The sequence below is a fragment of the Mesoplodon mirus genome (assembly GCF_964341445.2).
Source record: "Mesoplodon mirus genome assembly, chromosome: 5".
Taxonomy (NCBI): Eukaryota; Metazoa; Chordata; class Mammalia; order Artiodactyla; family Ziphiidae; genus Mesoplodon; species Mesoplodon mirus.
Window position 1 is genome coordinate 2,481,581 of NC_138980.1, and position 22,636 is coordinate 2,504,216.

The window sequence follows — 22,636 nt, forward strand, 5'->3', positions numbered from 1 at the left end:
GGGTGCTGTGGCTCCACACCCTGGTCAGCCTGGTCCTGGTGGCCTCCTCCTGCTGGCTCCCTGGCCTCCAGCCCCTCCCTGGCCACATTGCAGGAACCACCAGGGAAAGCCCCTGAGTCACTGGGGGTCCTCCTGCCCCTCAAATTCCAGCGCAGACATCTCTGCTGGCCCCCTGCGCTGCAGCCTGTCTTACATATCCCCAAGTGGGGCCTCTCTCCCACCCCTACTGACCTCCTCCAGAGGTTAGAGCAGAGAGGCTATGTAGGCATCGGGGACCCCCTAGCAGGCTGGTGAAGCCCATGGGCTCCTTCTCAGAACAAGGTTTTATTACTGCCTAAAATAAATGATGCACCATCACAAAAGAAACAGATCCAGTTATCAAAAGCTTTAAGACTTTTGTGGTATGTGACTTCAGGGGCAACAGGTTTCCATTACCTTGACAAGGGTGATGGCTTCCAAGACGTACTAAGTGTGGTTAGAACTTTCCAGACCACACACCGCCAGTGTGTCCTTCTAACTGTGTTCACCTCCATAAAGCCAGAAGATATGGAAGTGAAGCGTTGTGCAGAAGGGGGCACGGTATGCATCACTGTCACCAGCAGCAGAGATGAAAAGGCTGGCTGCAGGCTGACAACCTCTGTAGTTTCAGTTGAGCAGGGAACAGAAACAAGATTTCATGGTTCCTGCAACAGCTATGACACGACATGAAAATGTCTTGAGGTTTCTGTTGCTGACCTCATAGGTCCAGCACGTACTGCTGTTTGGGAATGCCACCTATATTCAAAATGGGAGGAAAATGTTAGTCAGAGGGTCCTAAAAACAAAGATGTGCTTTTTGGCATCCCCGTGCGAGGCTCACTGAGCGGGGCTCCCCATACGCGCCTTACCTGTTGTCTGCCCAGGCATGGAGTGAGGCCGAGAACCTAGTGAGAAACATCCTTGCCCAGTGGAGCTGGCCTTCCAGGGAGGACCATGGTGCCCAGAAGAGCTGAGGTGAGCGTGCAGGAACCGCCCATTCCCAGACAGTGCCCCAGGCAAAGGGAGAAAGGCCCTGGGTGGGGAATGGTCCTGGCCTGTCCCTGTGAGCTGGGCCAGAGTGAGGGGGCCATAGTGAGGATGCAGGGAGGGAGGGGCCTGCATGAGATGGGGAAACTGAGGCAAGAGCAGGTATGCTCAAAGGGTCCAAAGGTGAGAGAGACCCCAGAGCCAGCCCTCTCACATGTGTGGAACTGGGCTATGGGGGTCCTCACACTGCCCCTTGACCGCTGTGTGGCTCTGGGTGAGCCCACCCCTGTGCCAACCACAGGCTTCCCACATGACCTGGCAACCCCCAGACTCCAGCCCAGGCCCAAGACAAGGGGCAGAGCTGCCCAGGGGTGGGGTAGGAAAATGGGTATGGAGGGTGTGTAAGTCCCCTCCCGGGACCCACACCATCAGAATAGCTGTAATAATCCCTGCACCTGCACCAGGAGGGACATGTAGGAGGGTGGGCTTGGAGAGTACGCCTAGAGAAGAAGGGATCTGAGCTGAGCAGAGGGAAGGGTGCGGCCCTCTCCGCACCCCACCTCTATCTGGACAGAAGCCTATCTCAGGGTCCCCTCTGGGCTCAGGAATTCTATAGAGGCCAGCCCAACAGAGCCAGGAGCAGGTAGGGGAGTGCAAGTAGGCAGAGGACCCCCAGCCCCACCCCACCCCCATCCAGGGAACTCTTTAAGAGGATAAAGTTCTGCAGTTAGGTCCTGGATGTTGAGTGCCTTCACAAGTAGTGAGCTCCCCATCACTGGAGGAGTCCAAGATAATATTGCAGCCTGCAGATGTACTGAAGCTCCAATGTCTCCAGAGGCAGGGTAGAGCCAGAGGAATAGTGAAGGTGCTGGCAACAGGCATGCTGGAGTCTGAGTTCCAGGGGCTCAATCCTAGCTGTGTGACCTTGGGTGGGCTTGCAACCTCTCTGACTGCCAATAACCTGGCACAAATGCTGTCCACCTCACAGGTGCCACACACAGAAGCTGCATGAGGTGCCTGCCAGGCCTGGGGTCCTGGCATTTCCTATTCCCTCTCTCTCCTGCCTCCTCCCCTTTGCTCTTGCTGGTACTTCTGTCCCTCTAGCCACCTTCCCCAGGGGGCCTTCTTATTCAGCATCCTTGTATCTGATCTTGTATTTGGACTCAGGGACCCCCAGAGGGGAGGAACTTGACGCCAGACTCCAGCCAGGCCCCTGGCGTGGGTCAAGCTGAAGGTGAGGATCTGGGCTGGGGGCTTTGAGCCTGACAATGGAGGTGGCCATGGATGCTGGCAAGCCCTCTAGCCAGCTCACCTCGCCCCCTCCTGGCCAAAGCTGGGTAGGCACCCTGTTCTGTCCATCCCGTGTTTCCATCGCTTGGACTCCAGGGAAGGGGGCAGGGAGGTCCTGGTGGGCACTGGGGCCTCACTCTCCCTAGGCAACTGCCTGACACCTCCTGGCTCTCTAACAGGTCTCCGGCCAAGGGCAGGGATCCTTCCCCTGAGGTGCCCACCCTGGGCCTCCCATACCTGTCTGGCCTGAAGATGCCTCCTTTTCCCAAGGCAGGGGGTGGGGGAGGGCACCAAACCAGGAGAACAGAATCAGGAGGAAGGTAAATTCAGTAACCTGGCGATTACACAGGAATCCACCTTATTTTTTAAACTGTGCGTGTATCTTTCACATGCTCCTTCCTGTCTATATTTTTTGGTTTTTTTTAAAGGAAGCTCTGAGGACACAATAATCATTTGCAGACATCCAGCTGTGGGTCAGTTGTCTGGGGGTAGAGAGCCAGCACCACCAGAAGGTTCTGTGCCCCTCTCTGGAGATGTAAATCCCAGAGGGCACTTTGAGTGAGCATTGTGATGTGTTTACAGCATTGGGGGGACAGCAGCTGAGGTGCAGAGCACAGGCTAGTTCTTCCATAGATTGTGAGGTCTGGGGGAGGCTGGGTCTTGAGACAGGGGACTGGCAGGGCCTGGCTCACAGGGCCTAGGGCCCTCAGCCTCTCAGGAGAAGAGGTCATCGGTGTTTGGGGCAGGAGGGCTGCCTTGGGGGTGGTGGGGCTGGGCAGCCCTGGGGAGGGCTGGTGAGGTCCTAGCCACCCCAGCCCAGTAAGGAGGTCCTGCCCAAGAGGAGTGGGTGGGTGAGGGGGGGCAGAGAAATGACAGGAGCCTGCCGGCATACTGCACAACACCTCAAGGCTTTTCTCTGCCAGGCAGGCCCCTGGGCCAAGACCCAGGTGATGGCCTGCTTTGCGCCCTCCACAACATGCAGGGCACTTGGGGAAGAGGCCCCCAGCAATCTCACCAATGACTCTTGATTTGGGGACCCTTCACAGCAGCAGGAGGGTAGTGGGGGAGAGAGTTCAAGTAGCACAGGGGTGGAGGGATGGTGCGGGACTGGAGGTCGGCGGGAGGCCACAGTCAGACCTCTAGCCGGGAGAACGTGGAGAGGGACTACGACAGGCCCCCTCTCCCTTCTGATCAGCTCAGGGAGGCTTCCCAGAGGAGAGGGCTCCCCCGTCTGTCACCTGGAACCCGCCTCGGTGGCTACCTCGGGGGAGCGCTGTTCCCTGCCCAGCTTGGCTCCCTGCTCCGCCCGTGCTACTAGACGCCAGCTTTATTTGATCTTGGGTCTTGCTTCTTCAGGTCGGCTCCTCGGGCGCGCACGGGGCTGCGTGGGTCACTGCAGTCACCCGGGCTGAGGCTGGGGAGGGGAGTTTGCACCTGGGCACCGCCCTCCCGGGACCGCAGGGCCCACCCGGGACTCAACCTCTGCATCTGCGAAACGGACGCGAGAGCTCCCCCCGGGGCCGACCACTGGAGGCGCGCGCAGGCGCAGCCGGACTCTGCCGGGGCTGAGGGCGGGGGGAAGGAGGGGTGCGCGCAAGCGCAGCGGTGAGAGAGGCGTCGTCCCTGAGCCCCGCGCCTGTCCGCCGTCCCGTCCCGACCGCCCGCCCGGAGTCTGCGTGTGCACGCCGCAGCGGGGGAGTGGGCGGGACTGCGGGCGGGACCGCCCCGTTCCCCAGCGTCCTCCGCGGCAGCAGGCACTGACGTGGCCGCCGTCAGAGCCGCCATCTTGTGGGAGCGAAACCAACGCCTGCCTCCGAGCAGCAGCTGCGCCGCGGCCGCCGAGGGTGAGGCTGGGCCCGGGCCGAGGGGGGGGGGCGGGGGCTGAGTTGAGGCCCGGCGTGAGGCTGGGCCGGGACGGTGAGAGCCAAGACGGGTCCGAGGTGAGGCCGGGCCGGGCGAGGGGCGAGGTGAGGCCGGGCCGTGGGTCGAGGCGGGGAGCCGAAGGTGAGGTAGGTAGAGGCGGGGAGCCGAGGCCCGGCAGGGGCCAGGGTCGAATAGAGGCCGGGGGCTGAGGAGAGGCTGGGCCGGTCTGGGGGTTGAGGCCGGACCTGGGACCGAGGCGGGGCGGGGCAGGGTGGGTGCTGTGTGCTGGGCCAGGGGTCTTGGCTGGGATGGGGGTCGAGTAGGGGCCGAGCTGGGTCGGGAGCCGAGTCGAGGCCGAGGAGGGGGTCGGTCGCGCAACCCTGTCCCCAAGCCCCCCAGAGCCGCCGGGGCGGGCGCCCGGAAGTCCGATCCGCAACGCGGGCTCTCCAGGAAGCCTCGCTTCCTGCTCCGCCTGCGAGGCCTCCTGCCTCGGGGTCGCGAGGACCAGGAAACTGAGGCCCGCAGCCCGGGACGCGGCCAAGGTCACACGATGGCGAGGGTTTGAGCCCAGTTCCTATCTGTTCCGAGCACGGGGCCGGCGAGGCGGGGCGGGGTTCGAGGTCCGGGTTCCAGGGCGGGTGCTGTGGAGCTGGGGTCTGAGTGGGGTGCCTGCGGCCCAAGGAAGCCCCCGATGAACGCGCCGGCGGCACTGTAGGGCCCCTTTATCCAAGCTTGCTGCAACCCCGGGATTGTTTCCTGGGTGCCTTTGGCATGGATTAGAACACACTTCCGAGCTGGTGAATCTTTAACCTACGTTTGGAACGACCTGTCCAGGGTTGAGTCGGCCTCCCTAGCAGAGCGTTCTAAAGCTTTCTTGTTGCCCAGTCCAGGTGGTTACGGGAGGTAAAACGGTAGCTTTGTTAAAAAGGCTTGGCAATTATGAAGTCCTTCAAATATTAGCTAATCAACTGAGCACTTTTGAGCTCCTCAAAACACCAAGTTGCTGTTTTAAATGAATCGAGCAAAAAATGCACAAGAAATCATTGGCGGGAGACAGGCAATTCAGACGATTTGGGTGGGGAGGCCCCGGAAGTCACTGTTGAGAGCTGTGTAGCTGATGTAGTTGTAGCTGATGTAGTTGGCGTTGGAGTGGTCAGCTCTAGTTCTTGTTTCAGAACTAGTGGTCAGCGTTTTTTTCTGCTGGCTGTTCGCGTGGTTGCTCCTGCATTTCTGGCAGTGTGTGTGTGTCTGAAGGAGTGTGAGATGCCGTGGCGCATGCTGTGTGTGGTGGTCTTGGAGTTTTCAGAAACTGTCAAAAGTAGCCAAAACTGGAAGAACTCTGAATGCATGGTGTTGTTAGCTGGGTCCAAAATTATGAGGAATTGAGTGTGTATGTGTTTATCACAAATCTGGCCACTTTGTTAGAGTGTGCCATAAAGGTTTTCTCTAGTAAACGGGTAGAATGTAGTGTGCCTCTTCACTGGGCATGTCCTGTTGAAAACAAATCCTTGTCACTTGGGCATTAGAAACCTGCTGTTTCCTGTGAGGGCTAACTTCAGATACAGGTATTCAAAATTGCTACTTCAGAAAGATTTAAAATAGTTGGTTTAGATAATAGCTGACTCACATGCTGTCTGCTTATCATTGTAAGAAAGTTAGCAGAAAGCAAAAACTGGTTCTGTGCTTCTCACAGTTCTGGTTTTTAAATCATGTGGTTTAGCTATTTGCTTTGCCTCTTGCACAATGTGAAGAGGGCGTTCAGACCTGCTAAGCCACCTCTACCAAAGATCAGACAGGGTTTGAAACTACAGGAAGGTACACCTGGACTTTTCTGTTTACTTTAGTAGAATTCAGTATGGACCATCAAGCCACTGAGGTGATCTCCAGGGTCGAATGGCTGTAGGAATAAATCTAACATAGGGGAAAAACCCTTGTGCAAGTTCATAAATAGTATATTAACTTGGTTTGAGAGAGTTAAATCAGTTTCCTTCAAATTCTTCAAATTCAATGTTGCCTTGAGATATATGAATTTAAATCTGCTCTTGATCACAGTTCAGGCTCACCAAGCATTTCTGCAGCCTTCCTGAGGGTTGTGATCACCTACTGAGCTGGTGTTCAGACCCAGCTAGCCTGTGCTTGCCATAGCATTTATGGTTGGTCTCTGTACACGTTGTCACATAGATATTCTCCCCTTTGACCTTCCAACCTTTGTTAGATTAGGAGAATGAAGGAAATAAAATGCACATCTGTCAGAGGTGGTTGAGAAAGAAACATGAAAAATTCCTTTCAGTTGGGATCTTAACATTAAATAAGAACTTACCTCTTTTGTGGTCTGTCTGCTCGTCATTGGTGTGGATGGTGTTAGAGATGTCCTCCTAGCACCATCTGAAGTGGTCTTTTGGAAACGTTTTTGACCTAATAGTGGGTTGGGTGTAACACTTCCTACTGGCAGGTAAAGGAGGGCTTGGGAACGTGTGAGTGTGAAAGAATAGGGGGTGGGGTTAATTTCAGAGTGTGAGCCAGGGTGAGGGGGGTACTTCATCCTTAGGTTCTTATCCTTTCGTGATTGTTATAAAGTCTTTAAAATACAGCATCTGTTATAGCTATACGGCTCTATCACTATTCTGGAAGGTAGTTCAACATTCTCAGATGGATCAGATGGCCTGATTAGCTAGAAAAAATGTGGCAGAATTTAACACAAAAACATCAAAGCTCCTTATTCCTAGGAGAATCTGTTAGGCCCTCACCCAGTTCTTTCACCCAAGCTTCCTTATATGAGTGGGAAGAAATGGTGAAGCTATCTGTTGCAGGGACTAACCTCCATATTCCTAACAAACCAGTGTTTCCTGGGTTTTGCATACATTGGAGACAAGAGCTTGGCAGCCTGTCATCACATAGAAAGGGAAGAGTGGGACTTATCACTCACTGAAAAGGAAGAGACAGAAAAAAAGCATGCAAGACAGGCAGATTTTACACCCATATGAATCGGGAGCGATTCTCTTTAGGAGGCAAACATTTTTACACACCTGAGGCTACAGGGGTGACTGTTAGTATACAGCATAAATTAACAAGCCCCAGTTATGATCCATGCACATTTTCAGAAGTTAGAGATGTACAGTATATTTTAGAAACATTAATTAATGTTTAATCAGAATTTAGTAAGTTTTGCTCCTCAGAGGGATGCTAGCAAGTTAGAAGAGTTTGTCTGCAAAGAGCAAGTCATATGTGAAATAGCCAACATCTTTCAATTTGTATTGTACATCACATTATTTTTGCAGTGATGTATGTGGGAGCTAAACAGAAAGCTTAACACTACTAGGTCTCTGAGGCCCTGGAAGTTTTTAACGTGAAGTTTTTAAGTGTCCTGTCAGTTTGACTTAGGGACAAATGGCCAAGAAAGCAGTTTCAAGATTCTGTCTAGACTTACATGTGAAGAGTAGGAATGAAGACAAAGTTAGATGTGCCAGTGTTTTGATCACAGGTTTCAGAATAAAGGATGTCTTTAAAAATTGCTGTTAAGAGTGTGTTTTCCTGTGAAGTATTCTATCATCTGTAGATGAGCATGCAGTTCCTAACTGATTGAATCTATTAATTTATATTTAAAATACTGTATCTTTTGTCAATTTTGGTGATGTAACTTTGCTTAAAATAATTACAGCTTTTAGCATTTCTCTTTTGTCAAAGTGATATGAGATCTTGCAGATTCCTGGGGAGATCACTGAAAATATATTTTTAGTCACTGGTTGCAGGTACCTGAGGGCAGGTTTAGGAAGCAGATTGTGTACATACCTCTCCTGTGGTATTGAACTTTGCTGAGATGGACGTGTTTGCCCTGAGTAGTTAACTATGTCTCTGCAGCCCAGATTTCCTCCTCACTGGAATGTCAAAGAAATGTTCAGATTCCACCACATTCATGTATACTTTTAAACCAGTATGAAATTCATCATTGAGTTGATAGGGGTTTTTTTTTTTTCTGACAAACTAATTTTTCAGAAAAGCATATGTGTATGATTAATCTTTCTACTTTTTCATACTTAAGGCCCTGATAAATATTCTTTTATGATTCTTTTCTCCTCTTCTTGACAGTGAATCTCTTGGGTGCCCAGGGAGGTGGCCAGTAGAGAAAGACAGGTGGAGATAAAGAGATGGGTGGAAGAAGGTGGGTGAGTTCTAGGCAGAGGAGTACTCACTGGCAGAGTATAAGGCTGGGTGGAGACACAGGGCCATGGCAGTGAATGGAATGGAAAAGCAGGCCAACAGGACACAGTAAAAGGAGTGGGCACTGAGTCAGACCTATCAGGAGGATAGGGGAGGAGGTGCCATTTGAGTAGAGGTATAAGGGAGTGAGCGTCCTGTGGGTCTTTGGGAGAAACAAGAAGCTTCTCCCAGGCAGGGGAACAGTAAGTGCAAAGGCCCTTAGATGGGAGTGCATTTAGTGGTTTTGGAGACCTGCCAGGAGCACAGGAGGGGAGAGAAGCCTGCTGGTGTGTACCAGTGGTCCTTGGAGGGATAGCCCCACAGAAAGGGTATTTTGGGAACTTGTGGGAGGATTTTGGGCTCTGTCAATGGTGAGAGGCAATACTGATATTTAGTACGTTTAGCAGCAAGAATGCGTTCTGCATGACTTTCATATAGGTGAAAAATCTGTTTATATCTTAAACCTAATTCTGCTTATGTACAGAGTCAACGTGTGTGTGTGTGTGTTTGGTTTTAGTAGATGTTCTGAATTTTCCAGGAAAGAAACTACCTTGTAAATTAAGGGTGATTGTATTTTGTTCTTTGCAGAACTTTACCAAGAGTTGTTCTCTGTTTCCGGTGTGGGGGGGACATTTCATGGACACAGCAGGCCCTGAGTATCTGAGATGCTGATGTATTTGTGGCAGTCTTCATTAGGTGGTTCTCTGACTACCTCCCTTGAACTTGTAGTGTGGTCATGACCAATACTGAAGGTCACGTGTTATATCATATGACACCATCTTTCATTTCCCTGTTACATTTTAGTTGGGGCAACGTGGGTTTTTTGCAGTCTGGTGTGTATGTTGGTTGTATTGTCTGCTAGCTTCCTTTCTGGATGGCAGGGGTGGTGCTGCGAAATGCCATGGGGGTGTCGGCTCTGATCTTCTTAAGGAACCTGACTTAGTCTGACCTTTCCTAACAGGCCCCTCTTGCTGGCATTGAGAACACCTTGCAAGTGGAAGCTACAGGCTTTGGGAACGCCAGAGGAGAGATGAGGTGTCCGGGACCAGGTGGATAGTGATGGGGAAGCAACTTTCAAAGGGAGAGGTGATGGGACTTGTCAGTAAAGTAAACAGATTTGGGGATGAGAGGGACAGAGAGAGGGATTGTGAGTGTCTCCGGGCTTTGGGTCTGAAGAACTGGGAGGAAGTTGCAGAGGGTTAAAGTGGGAAAGAGTGGGTCCTTTATATTTGAGGATTAGATTTTGATGGGAGACCCATGTGTTAAGGGGGTAGTAGGAGAGAGGTCTGGAGGTGAGAGGAAGCTTCATCTGGGGTCCCATGTAGGGGACTGCGTTCCTCTGGGAGTGAATGGCTGGATGGGGGCAGTACTAGGGAGGGAAAGTGCAAGACACTGAGTGCGATGGGACTGCTGGTCACCTGAGGGGGGTGACGGGGACTGCTGGGAGGTTTTAAGCAGAGGATGGCAGGAGCAGGTATATGAATGAAATTTCCCTGAGTCCAGGGCTGCCCAGGGTTTGAAATGTGAGCAGAGGTAGGAAGAGGCCTACTGAGAGGTTGCTGTGGCTGTTCACGCCAAACACTGAGAAGTTCCCACAAGGACATTGGCCTCCCAGCCAAGACCAGCTGCTTGGAGAGTGAGGCAGAGGTTGCCCCGAGTACTCTGAGCTGGTGCACCTCTGGGTGCTCCTAACAAGGGTCTCAGGAGGGCAGATCTGTCAGGGGGCTTGCTTCAGAGGTAGGGGGATCTAACAGAGGCTCTCAACCACTGCTGCACTTTGCTATTCTGTGTCCTCTGGGAAGCCCATCACTGAGAAAAAGAGGTGGGGCTGTAATTTTTTTTACATTTTGTTTTCAAAATGAAAGTTCTCTGCAGGCAAAAATCAAGTTTTAGAGATTGGTTTAATTTTAATCACTCACAAAGTCCCCTTGTGCTGAAAAAGCCTCAGGGGGCCGCCTGCCACTCTGAGAAGTTTGAGGAGGAAGAACTGGGCACTCTGACAGCTCATGGTTGGTTGCAGTTCCCTTTTTCTTCAAGGGTGTGGAAAGGGGTCTGAGCAACGCTGGCTTCTCCAGAGCCCCACCCTCGTGCCTGGAGAGGGTCCTATGTCTGCACCATGGGTGCAGGTGGCCTCCTTGAGAAGGCACCAGAACAGAAACCATAGGGGCTTTAGCATGTTTGTGGTGATCACACAATTAAAGAAGTAGAGTGACAAAAACAAATGAATATGATGTACTTCACAACCGAAATCTGAATCCTGAATTGCCTTCTCTACCTTGTTCTCACTACTGGAACTGAAACATAGGACTGTGTTATTCGACAGGTGTGCCTGCCCTTTCTGTCAGGATCATGGGGACTGAGACTTCAGCAGCTGGAGTTATGTGAGTGTGAGAGAGAGAGAGAGAGAGAGAGAGAGAGAGAGAGAGAGAGAGAGAGAGAGAGAGTGTGTGTGTGTGTGTGTGTGTGTGTGTGTGTGTGTCCGCGCTCATGTTGAAGCTTTTAGCTGCATTGAGAGGGCTATAGTGTAACTGTGGATCAGTCTTTGACATTGCTTGGCCCAGAGCCTCTAAGAACTAGTTTACCATTGAGGTGAGGTTGGAAGGTGAGCACTGTCGCTGTTCCACTTCTGTTTCACCATCTGTCAATTGGATTCATTGAGTACTGTTGAGCTTTTGTGTGCCCAGGGCTGTGCTCATCACATAGCTGTTCCTTACCTGAGTGTGGTGACTGTTAGCCCCACAGTGTGTCGAGGGTATGCTGAGAACAATAAAAAGGACTCTTCCCTGTGGAAGGTGGCATCTGAACTTGGCTTCAGAGGTTGAGTGAAGGGCTCGGTGGGCATGGCATAGAAAATCAGTATGGAGAGGGGACTGGGAGCACAGCCAAGGTCAGAATGTGGGCCTGAGTGACTTGCTGAGGAGTTCCAAACCAATGGTTCTCTGTTTGCCACTAGGATGGGCTGAAATACAATTCTAATTGGTTTCCAAAGGACCACTGATGTGCAGAATTAGTAAGGAGTTGGTGGTATGACACTTTTCAGGGTGTCTGGGTGGTTTAGAGTTGCCTGTAGTTTCTCTAATCCTGCTTTGCATTTTAGTCATAAATTGCTTTGTTTCCTCCATTTTCAGTTTAATTTGTTGTACATTTTAATGTTCTGAGGTTGATGCAAATTTGTTTTTGGTTTTGTTTTTTCGGTCTTTTGATTTCTTCTTCCAGTAACAATTTCTTTAGACTTGTGTGTTTGGAGTCAGATAGAGGGTATATATGCCCTGACTTCTGGGGTAGAAGTGCTCATTAGGGTCCATGGCACTGGCCCCACCACAGTGGGGGGCCCAGGCGCCCACCACCAGGTCTGCAGGACCTGGAAGCCATTCCATTACTGTTGCCCCATCCCATGGGCTAGCATACTCAGATGGCCCTGCATAGCTGCAGGGGACCAGGAATGTAGGTTTACTCTGGAAGGCCTTGAGCCCAGGGACAAATCTGGGAGAAGAAAATACCAAGGAGCATCCAGCGTCTGCCACTAGGACAAATGCACAGAACTGTGAGAGATGCTCCTGATGTAGCATCCGAGTGAGGCCTCAACTTGTGGGTATCATCCACTCATTGTTTCACTCCAGTTGGAGGCCGCGTGACATTTGTGTTCAGAGGTCCTACATGGATATTGTTTTCATTTGGGGTAGACCTTCTGGTTATTTGCTCCCATCTGTAGATTTCACGTCAGTGTAAGTATCTTTGGTAATGGGCTTTGAGAACAGTTATGTTAAAAAATAGTAAGTAAAACTTTAAGACTATGAATAAGGGAGAATTGCAAAAGATAAATAAATATATTCATCAGTTAAATACTTTGGATTTTGTAGTTATTGGTAAGTAGGATTAATTGCAGTTTCACTGTTTCCACGCTCGCCTTGTGGTTGGTATGCTTGTTCCGTTAGACAATGGACAGTGACTCTTGGATGTTCATGTTAGTATAGACCAAGAGCTACATTCATGAATGAAACTCATTTCTTGTTGTCATTTTAAGGATTTCACCTTGAATCTTAAGCTGGCCAAGAGGGACCTAAATTGAATTTCACTGGTTGCTCCTCCTAAGAATCAGACCTGACCGGAAACCCCTTCCTTCAGCTTTGGGAGGCAACTTGCAGGGCATCTGGAGACCAGGGTTAGTGTACTAGTCTCTGGATTTCTGGCACTTATCCTCCTGGGGGGGGGGGGGGGGCGGGGTGTTGGGTGTTGGGAACGGGACTGCTGCATAGAGGCCAGGTCTAGTACCTAACTGATTCCTGCAAAACATCCTAAAAGTTTCGATGTGAAAAACAGAAAACAGTCTCTCATTGGAATTCACCTTTAGAAGCAGACCAGAACTATACAGTTCTAGAATGTTTTTGCATGTTCTTTCATTTATTCTTTTTCTTTGTATTGAAAGTTCAGAGTCAGGGTAGATGAAATGGGTGGAGGTGGTCAAAAGGTACAGACTTCCGGTCATAATATAAATAAATCCTGTAATATGAGGTACAGTATGGTGACTGTAGTTTACCGTACTGTATTTATATTTGAAAGTTGCTAAGAGAGGAAATCTTAAAAAGTTCTCATCACAAGGAAAAAAAGGGTGACTGTGTGAGGTGATGGGAGTTAACTAGACTTTTTGTGGTGATCATTTCACAATATACACACATATCAAGTCATTCTTTTGTACAACTGAAAATAATACAGTATGTCAGTTATATCTGAATAAAACTGAAAGGAAAAAAAAAGTTCAGTCAGCTTAATTATATCCTTTGAGTGTCTCAGGCTGAATATTCTTCCTTCTGAGAGTGTTGTTGATTCTTATCTTCATCACAATTGTGTTAGGCCTGTGAGGTGTATCTGCCTATCACTGGTATTGGCACGTTCAGTATTCTGATGCTAATTTTTATGAAAAAGTGACAAGTAACGCTCTACCCAATTGCAGAAAAATGTTAGAGCTACAGAAATGGAGTGCTGGACTAATAGAGTAATGACTGAAGGCTTTATTTAGCTGATGGGGTGGAGCTACAAGTTGATGTACAAAAAGCAGTTTGTAGCAGATTATATTATGTGATCATATTGCCTATGAAAGTAGAGGACCCCCACCCCTTAAAATTAAATCCTACATGTCAGGGATGAATTAGGCTTTTGAGTGGTTGATAATCTAAGCACATATTTGACTGCTTGAAGAATGAATGAAACCCTTAAAGAAAATGTTTTATAATGTATATCAATTCCTCAGTAAGATCTTCACTTTGTTAATTTTTCTCAAATTAGATATTAAAATGGACATTACGAACTATTGAGCTGTACATTTTACTATATGTAATTTACACCTAATAAACTTGACTTTTTTTAAAAAAAAGCAAAACGAAAAAAGTTCTGATGTCACCTAGCTGTTCATTTGAATAGGGGATTCATCCATGTGATCTCTCATTTACAGAGGGACCAGAACAACCCATTACAACCAAGACAAGCTCTAGGTTAGTGGTTTATTCTTTCTACTGATTCCCAGCAGTTTGGGTCATCTTGATATGGATACAGAGATTTTGTTAAGTAAACCAGCTCTAACAGTTTCAGAAAATGTGACAAACTTTCCTTCTGCAGAAGTAAGCTGCACAGCCCTGTAGGGGAGGGCTGTCCCTTGCTTATCTTGAATCCTCTGAGGCTTGTTAGGAGATGCAGCAGGCACAGGTAGAGGTCGTGGGTACATATATTTCTCTTCAGCAGCTAAACCAGTCACTCTGGATTCATTTACTGGAGTGGAACGGGTGTAAACTCACGCTACATTTTTTCCTCCCTGCACTGGCTTTCCCAGGGAGGCCTGTTGTTGGCCTTGGCCTTGGCCTGTAGCCTAGTAGGTCTTTGCATGCAGGAATGTAGGCAGCCAGTTGTGTCCTGTTCTTTGCTATAATGTTGAACTGCCACCCTATCATTGTTTCTGGTCCTAACCAGAAAAAGGAAAAAACCGTTCTTAAGGGGCTGTGTCCGCTCAGAGCTTTCTGTCTCAGGAAAGAGACGTGTTGTTGTTACTCTTGCATCTTCTTATGAGCCAGCTCGGAGGTGCAAACTCAGGCAGCTGCGGGGAAGTGCTCTTTTGAGAACATCGGCGTCTTCACTGCTTCGAAACACTCGCGGTCATTACCATGAACCTGAAAAACAGGTTTTGACCTTAGTGCTAGGGATCCTGGTGGAGGAAAGGGTGAAATAGGCCTAGGCTGGGCATCCTACAAGTTAGAACCTGTGTGGAGAGGCCATGGAACAACTCTCGTGGTCACTGTTGAACCTTTCCACTATGATACTGTGTTAGGTCAGGAACTGTTGAACCTTTCCACTATGATACTGTGTTAGGTCAGGAGCTGCCAGGGTCCTGGACCAGATGCAGGGCGGGTATAGATAGATGCTTGTATAGTGGGAGAGACCAAGTGCTGTGTGTAGCATCTTAAACCCTAGAGTTTGTGCTCATCCCCATCCAGGTTCAGCCACCAAATATATGGCCCACTTCCCCTTTGGGGCTTCAGGACTTGAGTAGGTTAAAAAACTGTGTGTGGAAGGCAAGGACCACACTGATAATCAGGGCTCAGCAGACTGCACGGCCAAGGCTGGCCAGGGGTGAGTGGGCAGACACGCTGGGGTGGGGAGGGGAGGAGGCTCTTGGACTCCCATGGCTGTGACTGACTGCATTTTGAGGCTGACATGCAGGTGTGGGCCTGCTGCTGGGCCCAGTTTACCTGGAATGTTCCATCAGTCCCATGTGGGAGTTGGGAGAGTACACTTAACCTTTTCACCCCTTAGTGCCCAGGTTTTTGTGTCAGTTTGTAGGAATGTAACACTAAAACAAGTATAAACAGCAGTCTTCCATCCTGCCTCCCAGGGATAGCCCCTTTCATGCCTCACTGTACTAAATAGTGTGCTAATACTGTTTCTCAGTGTGTCAGCTTTGGACGGGGCGGGGTTGGCCCTTGAGACCACAAGTTCCGGCCTCAGCTTTCCAATACCCAGCAATGACAGTCAAAGTATCATGACTGAGTAAATATTGTTCACTGCTGAGTCAAGTGGTGACTGGCTTATGGTTTTCCCTCAGGAAATCTTAAAATGACTTCTTTGCATTTTCATCCTTGGGTTTTTTTCTGTGTACCTGTCATTAGTTTTTCCCAATTCCCCTAGAATTGCCAAACCCCACGTTTAAACCACATTGGTAACTGTTCCTCTTTTCCTGAACTCTCCTCCTTCCTGCTGCAGCCTGCGCTGGCTGCTGTTCAGGCCTGCCTCTGTGTCTCCCTCCATCACCCTGGGGGCTCCCTCTGCCTGTGGCAACCTGGAGAAGAAGGCATGTGTGAAGCCTTGCATTTCAGACCTCTGTTCTGCCCTTTGGCTGATACAGAATTACAGACTGAAAGTGCTGCTTATGTCTCTCTTTTGGGGGAACAGTTTGAGGTTCACCACATAATTGAGGGAAAGGCATGGAGATGTCCACCCACATGGCCTTCCTCACTACATCCCCCACTAGAGCGGTGCATTTGTTACAACTGATGAACCTACATTGATACATCATCACCCAGAGCCCATAGTTTACCTTAGGGTTCACTCTTGGTGTTGTGTGTTCTATAGGTTTGGAGAAATGTGTACTGACACGTATCTACATCGCAGTTTCACACAGAATAGTTTCACTGTCCTAAAGATCCTCTGTGCTCCACCTATTCATCCCTCCCTTCCTCTTAACCCCTCACAACCACTGAAAGGCTCTTTTTACTGTCTCCACAGTTTTGTCTTTTCCAGAATGTCACATAGTTGGAATCATAGGTGTGTAGTATTCTTAGATTGGCTTCTTTCACTTAGTAGTGCACATGTATGCTCCTCCATGTCTTTTCATGTCTTGATAGCGCCTTTCTTTTTAGTGTTGAATAATATTGTTTGGATGTACCACAGCTTATCCATTCACCTACTGAAAGACATCATGGTTGCTTCCAAATTGTGGCAAAATTTGGAATGAATAAAAGTTTTTGGAACGAATAAAACTTCTGTAAACATCAGTGTGCAGGTGTCTGTGTGGATGTTAGTTTTCAGCTCCTTTGGGAGCATGATTGCTGAATTATATGTTCAGAGTATGTTTTGTAAGAAACCTCCAAACTGTTTGCCGACAGCTGCACCATTTTGCATTCCCTCGGGGGATGGAGGAGAGTTCCTGTTGCGCCACATTCTTGCATTGCCAGCGTGTGTTCTGGGTTTTGGCTTTTGGTCGTTTTAATAGGTGTGCAGTAATAGCTCATTGTTTTAATTTGCATTTCTCTGAGGACATATGATGAGCATCTTTTCATTGCTTACGTGCCTTCTGTAAACCTTTAATGAGGTTTTCATTAAGATCTTTGGCCCATTTTTTTAATTTTAAAATTAAATTTAAATTTGTTATTGTTGAGTTATAAGTGGTCTTTGTATATTTTGGATGACAGTTCTTTATCAGATGTATCTCTTGCAGATATATTCTCCCAGTCTGGTTTTGTCTTTCACAGAGCAGAAGTTTGTCATTTTAATGAAGTTCAGTTTATCAGTTATTTCTTTCATGGGATCATGTCTTTGGTGTTATGTCTAAAAAGTCATCACCATACGCAAGGTAGATGTTGGTCTTTTAAATTGCTCCTAGTTTCCCCCTCCCTTTTTTAAAAAAAATATTTATTTATTTGGCCGCGTTGGGTCTTAGTTGCGGCACGCGGGACCCAGTTCTCTGATCAGGGATCGAACCCGGGCCCCCTGCATTGGAAGCTCGGGGCCCTAGCCACTGGACCACCAGGGAACTCCCAGTTTCCTCTTTTTTAAATCTTGTGTGTGTGTGTGTGTGTGTGTGTGTGTGGATTTTTTTCACTTTGGTTGTGAGGTCTGCTGTTCTCTGTGTCCTAATGCCCTGTTCTTGTTTTGTGGGCACCAGGTCCCCACCATGTTGATGCCAAGGCTGTGTGTGGGTTGGGGATTTTGTTTGTTTTTTTTTTGTTTTTTTCTTTTTAAATGTCTTCTGTCTTCTCTCCAAGTTCTTTGTTTCAGTCACTTGCATTGGGGGCTTCTTAAAGGGAGATAGCGGCGTGGCTGTTTGAGCGCCTCCAGGTGCAAGAATCCATAGGTCCTTGCTTTGAGGCCTCTGGGTTACATGTGAGGGTCTGCAGGGCAGTGTGCCTCCCTGTTGATTTTGCCGTATCCGTCTGTTTCCAGTACAGTGCACCCCATGCCCTCCTCTGCCTGGATAGCGGAGTCAGGGCCCCTGGGTCAGTTGCTCCAAAAAGGTCCCTTGGCTTTCCTGCAGGGCTGAGGATGAGCACTCGGTCAGGGTCAGACCTCACCAAAATTTGCTGTCTTCTGTCACCTCTTTCCACCTCCCCCCACTTTTCTCTTTTGAGTCAGTCATCACTTATTTCTTTATTGGTAACGATTTCAGGAGTAAGCTGAGATAAATGTGTGTGTTCAGTTTATTCTGTCTTCTATAATTTATCATTGTCTATATTTAGGAAAAATGGCTGTCTGCAGAAAAGGAAATATAGTAAAGATATTTTTAAATTTTAATTTTATAACTAGGTAATATTATTCAAAACCAAAAAGAATTAAAGTGTTGAAAGTGCACTGAAGCCTGCTGGAAGGGCCTCCACGGGACACCTCTAGGACCATTGGAGCATCTAAGTCACAGTGGGTTGGTGATTCTGACCTACTGAGTAAACTAGGAATGCACAAGTTCACACTATATCAATATGTGGAGAAGTGGCTCCTTGCAGTAGAATGCTAACTAACTAATAGCTGGAAGGAATGACTCAATAGAAAATCACCATTTGACAGTCCTCATGGCAGTAATTCAGCCAGGAAATGTCAGAGTGCTAAAACTAGAAGGTGGAAGTTGGATGAGGAGCGGGACATGGACTTAGTCACCAAATACTCACTGATGACTAAGGCAGAAAGTAACTTGCAGTGGAGGCCTGGCGACTCCACCTGAGCCTGTCATCAGAGGTGATAAGGAATGGTGGGGATCTGGGGCACGCCCCCCAGGTGGAGTGCAGTAGGGCGTGCCTGTGGCAGGCCCATATCTGTGTCCTTCATGGGTCTGGCCTCTGACCCCAGCAGTGTCCATTCAAAGTCCAGAGACTGGGGAGCTCATTGTTACTTCTAGGGGGTCAGGTATGCAGGGAAAGGCTCCTTCCAAGCCTTGACAGTGCCTTCCACCAACACCCTCTCAGAGGTCAGGTGCCAGCAGCTCCTGCCTGCTTGGAACAAGTTCTCTGTGGTTCATTTGGTTTTCTGTCAACACTCACACAGTTCTTCCCAGTTGAAGGCTGCCCAGCTCTCCACAGCTTGGCTTTACCTTACGTGCCAAAAGTCCAGATTCCTGGCTTCCCTGGTGGCACAGTGGTTAAGAATCTGCCTGCCAATGCAGGGGACACGGGTTCGAGTCCTGGTCCAGGAAGATCCCACATGCTGTGGAGCAGCTAAGCCTGTGCGCCATAACTACTGAGCCTGCGCTCTAGAGCCTGCGAGCCACAACTACTGAAGCCCACATGCCTAGAGCCCATGCTCTGCAACAAGAGATGCCACTGCAGTGAGAAGTCCGCGCACCGCAACAAAGACACACCTCAGCCATTAATTAACTAATTTTTTTTTTTTTTTTTAAAGTCCAGATTCCTAAGCATTTGAGAAAGTGACCGTTTTTTCCTAAGACCTTGTTTGGAAATAAAACAGTTGAAGGAGGAGAGTACTGAGCATGGAGAGGCCAGGCCTGGGCAGCTCTGGTGCCTTGGGCGCCTTTTGGGACAGGAGATCCCCTCCTCCGTGAGCCTCACTCTCCCACAGCTGTGGTCACTTGTCCCTTCCTATAGGTCCGGGTGTCTGGGCCTGGTCTCTGACCTTGGGTCCAGCCAGCTCAGTGGTATCCTAGTGTTTCTGCCCTGCTGAGTGAGGAGAGCCTGGCGGGAGCCCAAACACAGCACATGTGTTCTCGTACAAGCATGTTGCTGCACCACACAGGCCTTCTCCTCTCTGGGACAGCATTGACCACAGCTCTTGGGAAAGTGTCCCCTGGCAGGCTCCCCAGGGTCATTGCTGTGGGCTCACCCTTAGACTGAATGCCCTGGTGTGCTGCCCTAGAGCCCAGGTGTTCTCACTCCACCGGTCCTGCCTGCAGGGTGTGCTAAGCTCTCAGCATGTTGGGAAAGGTTGGCTTTTGGTCTCTGCCATGGGCCCTCCTAGCTTCTCGTGTGTTAGTTGCCTTAACATTGGACTGTTTTTCACTGAGACTTGGAGCAGTTGGGAGACATGGTAGGGCCTTGGAGTGGTTGTTTCTGGCCCCTTGAAAAGCTCTGTATTAGATTATGGAGAATCTCGCATTCATTTGAAAGCCACACCTCTCCACGCATGTTGGACGTAGCATCCCATGGTGGCAGGTTGTAGGACTTAGAGGTAAGTTACCCTGAGGCCTTGGGTGTCACTTCCTGAGATAATGGCAGTAGCTGCTTCAAAATCCAGTCAGCCCTGTTCTAAGATTCCCATTCTCTCCCTTTTAAGGGTGATTTCAGGGCTCAAGAGGCAGGCGGGCAGGACTCTTTTTCTTCCGGATAGGAACCAGGATTTCATCAGCTTATGCCTTGTGAGTTTTTAGGAGAGATAGCAGGATGTCCATCTGTCTGTCTGTGGGTGAGTCTGTCTCTGAGCTGCTCCTGCTTTGCTGGCCCTGGGCAGCACAGAAAGAGACACAAGGACTCCTTGTATCTGCAGGTTTCTCTGGCCAGTGTTGCTCCCACCAGTCTACAGCATGGGGAATATCTTTGCAAACCTCTTCAAGGGCCTTTTTGGCAAAAAAGAAATGCGCATTCTCATGGTGGGCCTAGATGCTGCGGGAAAGACTACCATCCTGTACAAACTGAAGCTGGGTGAAATCGTGACCACCATTCCCACTATAGGTGAGGAGGCTGGGCCCCGGGAGGCTAGGGGGTAGTGGTAGCCCTGGGGAGAGCCTCACACTGGGTCTCCTCCAGGCTTCAACGTGGAAACCGTGGAATACAAGAACATCAGCTTCACTGTGTGGGACGTGGGTGGCCAGGACAAGATCCGGCCTCTGTGGCGCCACTACTTCCAGAACACACAAGGTGAGGGTGGGCAACCCCATTACAGCCCCTCAGGAGGGGGGCTGTGGCCTTTGGGAGAGGTTGGGGGTGTCCTGGGTGCCTGCACTAATGCTTACTGTTCCCTATGCAGGTCTCATCTTCGTGGTTGACAGCAATGACAGAGAGCGTGTGAATGAGGCCCGAGAGGAGCTTATGAGGATGCTGGCAGAAGATGAGCTCAGGGACGCCGTTCTGCTCGTGTTTGCTAACAAACAGGTACGCATGACTGAGCCACCTGTGTGCTGGTGGTGGGTGCATGTTAGGCAGCCAGCCTCTCAGCGATGGAGGTCTGACGAGGGGGGTCACAGGTCAGGTGGAGAGGGTTCCATGCAGTCCCCTTGACCCACGCCCGCTTTGCTACCCTCCCCCCTAGGACCTCCCCAATGCCATGAATGCAGCTGAGATCACGGACAAGCTGGGTCTGCACTCTCTGCGCCACAGGAACTGGTACATTCAGGCCACCTGTGCCACCAGCGGGGACGGGCTCTATGAGGGACTGGACTGGCTGTCCAATCAGCTCCGGAACCAGAAGTGAGCTGTACTCCTCTCTCCTCCCCTCACACTCCCTCCTTCTGCCCTCGCTTTACTCTCATGTGGCAAACGTGCCCCTGTGGTGTGAGTGCCAGAAGCTGTCTCCATGGTCGGTCACAGTGTGCTTCACCATGCTGTAAATGTGCAGACGCAGCCTGCAACTGGGTTTTTATTTAATGTAAATAGTTTTTGTTTCCAATGAGGCAGTTTCTGGTACTCCTATGCAATATTACTCAGCTTTTTTTATTGTAAAAAGAAAATCAACCCACTGTTTAGTACTGAGAAGGGATTTTAGGCACACGGGTCATCCAGGAGTCACTGTGTCAGAAAAGCCCGATGTTCCTCTTCTGGGCTTTACATCTGTGTTGAGATCCATTTTGGTGGTTGGTTTTTAACCCAAACTCAGTGCATTTTTTAAAATAGTTACAAATACAAGATAAGGAGAACACTTGAACACACAGAAGGGAGAAATGTGCCTAGTGTAGGTTCTGCAGTAATGGCCTGAGTCCAGTCCACCAGTGGTCTGTTTCCCGTTGGGAACGTGAAACGGGGCAGAACCAGCTATGATCCATTCTGCATGGTCACAATAGGGTCCCTGTGATTTGCTCTCTCGGGTCATCCCACACCCCATAGCGTTTGTGCTTGTATCTGTGCTTACATGGCTGCCCAGGAGATGGGCTGGAGGCTGCAGCCACCGCTCTCAGACCCCTTGGAGGAACCCCAGCCTTTTCTTGGGTCAGCATGGGCACTTTGGTTGGAACGCTCTGGTCTGAGTGGGAGCCCTGCAGTCCCCTTGCTTGCCTGCTCCGGGCTCTCTGGGGTCTCACCAGCAGGAGCGCGGGTGGTCATCCTTGAGCCCCAGCCCCTCGGAGCCCCTGTCCACGTGTGCTTTCACTCCCTCAGCCTGCAAGGGTCAGATTTGCCATCGAAAAATGATAACCTCTACTTTTTTCTTTTGTATTTTGATAAACACTGAAGAAGCTCGAGCTGTTAAACTTTATCTTGGGGAAAACCTCAGAACTGGTTTATTTGGTGTCGTGGAACCTCTTACTGCTTTCAATACACAATTAGTAATCAACTGTTTTGTATACTTGTTTTCAGTTTTCATTTCGACAAACAAGCACTGTAATTACAGCTATTAGAATAAAATCTCTTAACTATTTCATGGCTCTCCCATTTTTGGGCGCCCCTGACTGACAGTGTGCCTCGTGGAAGCTGGGCAGGGACAGCTGCTTCCTCCTCACTTAGGGAGGGCAGCATTGCTCTGACGTGCCCCATTCCCTCCCTCTGCCCATCCCTTCCCTGCCACCCCACCCTTGTCTCCCTGCCCCCCTCCCCCACTGCTTCACTTTCCCATGGGTGGGTGTGGGTATGTCCCAGTGCCCTTGTGGTGACCACCTCATTGGTCTCATGCTGGCAGTCCAGCCCCCCGGTCCCAGTCTTAGCAATGCCTGGTTGTGAAAGGGACAGCAGGGTCACCATATGGAGTATGCCCAAAAGGCTAGGGCCAGGTGGTATGTGGAGGAAACCCCCCACCCTTCCTAACATCCACCCTCTGTGGTACCCCCAAGCCAGCCAGCTTGTCCTCTGGAGGGGCGGGAACCCCTGACCAAG

At 49.7% G+C, this 22,636-nt stretch overlaps 1 protein-coding gene across 4 annotated transcripts; it reads left to right on the plus strand.

Moving 5' to 3' along the window:
• The first annotated feature begins 4,041 nt into the window (after nt 1-4,041).
• ARF1 (ARF GTPase 1) lies at nt 4,042-22,185 on the plus strand. 4 transcript variants are annotated; one of them, XM_082623410.1, is made up of 6 exons: nt 4,061-4,138; nt 13,804-13,843; nt 20,103-20,287; nt 20,363-20,473; nt 20,583-20,707; nt 20,865-22,185. In XM_082623410.1, the coding sequence occupies exons 3-6, from the start codon at nt 20,140-20,142 to the stop codon at nt 21,024-21,026; spliced, it is 546 nt and encodes a 181-aa protein (XP_082479536.1). In that variant the 5' UTR covers nt 4,061-4,138; nt 13,804-13,843; nt 20,103-20,139; the 3' UTR covers nt 21,027-22,185. The 4 variants fall into 4 exon arrangements, with proteins under 4 accessions (XP_082479533.1, XP_082479536.1, XP_082479534.1 ...); XM_082623407.1 differs by lacking the exon at nt 13,804-13,843 and having other exon boundaries at nt 4,042-4,138; XM_082623408.1 differs by lacking the exons at nt 4,061-4,138; nt 13,804-13,843 and adding an exon at nt 4,199-4,303.
• The last annotated feature ends 451 nt before the right edge of the window (nt 22,186-22,636 follow it).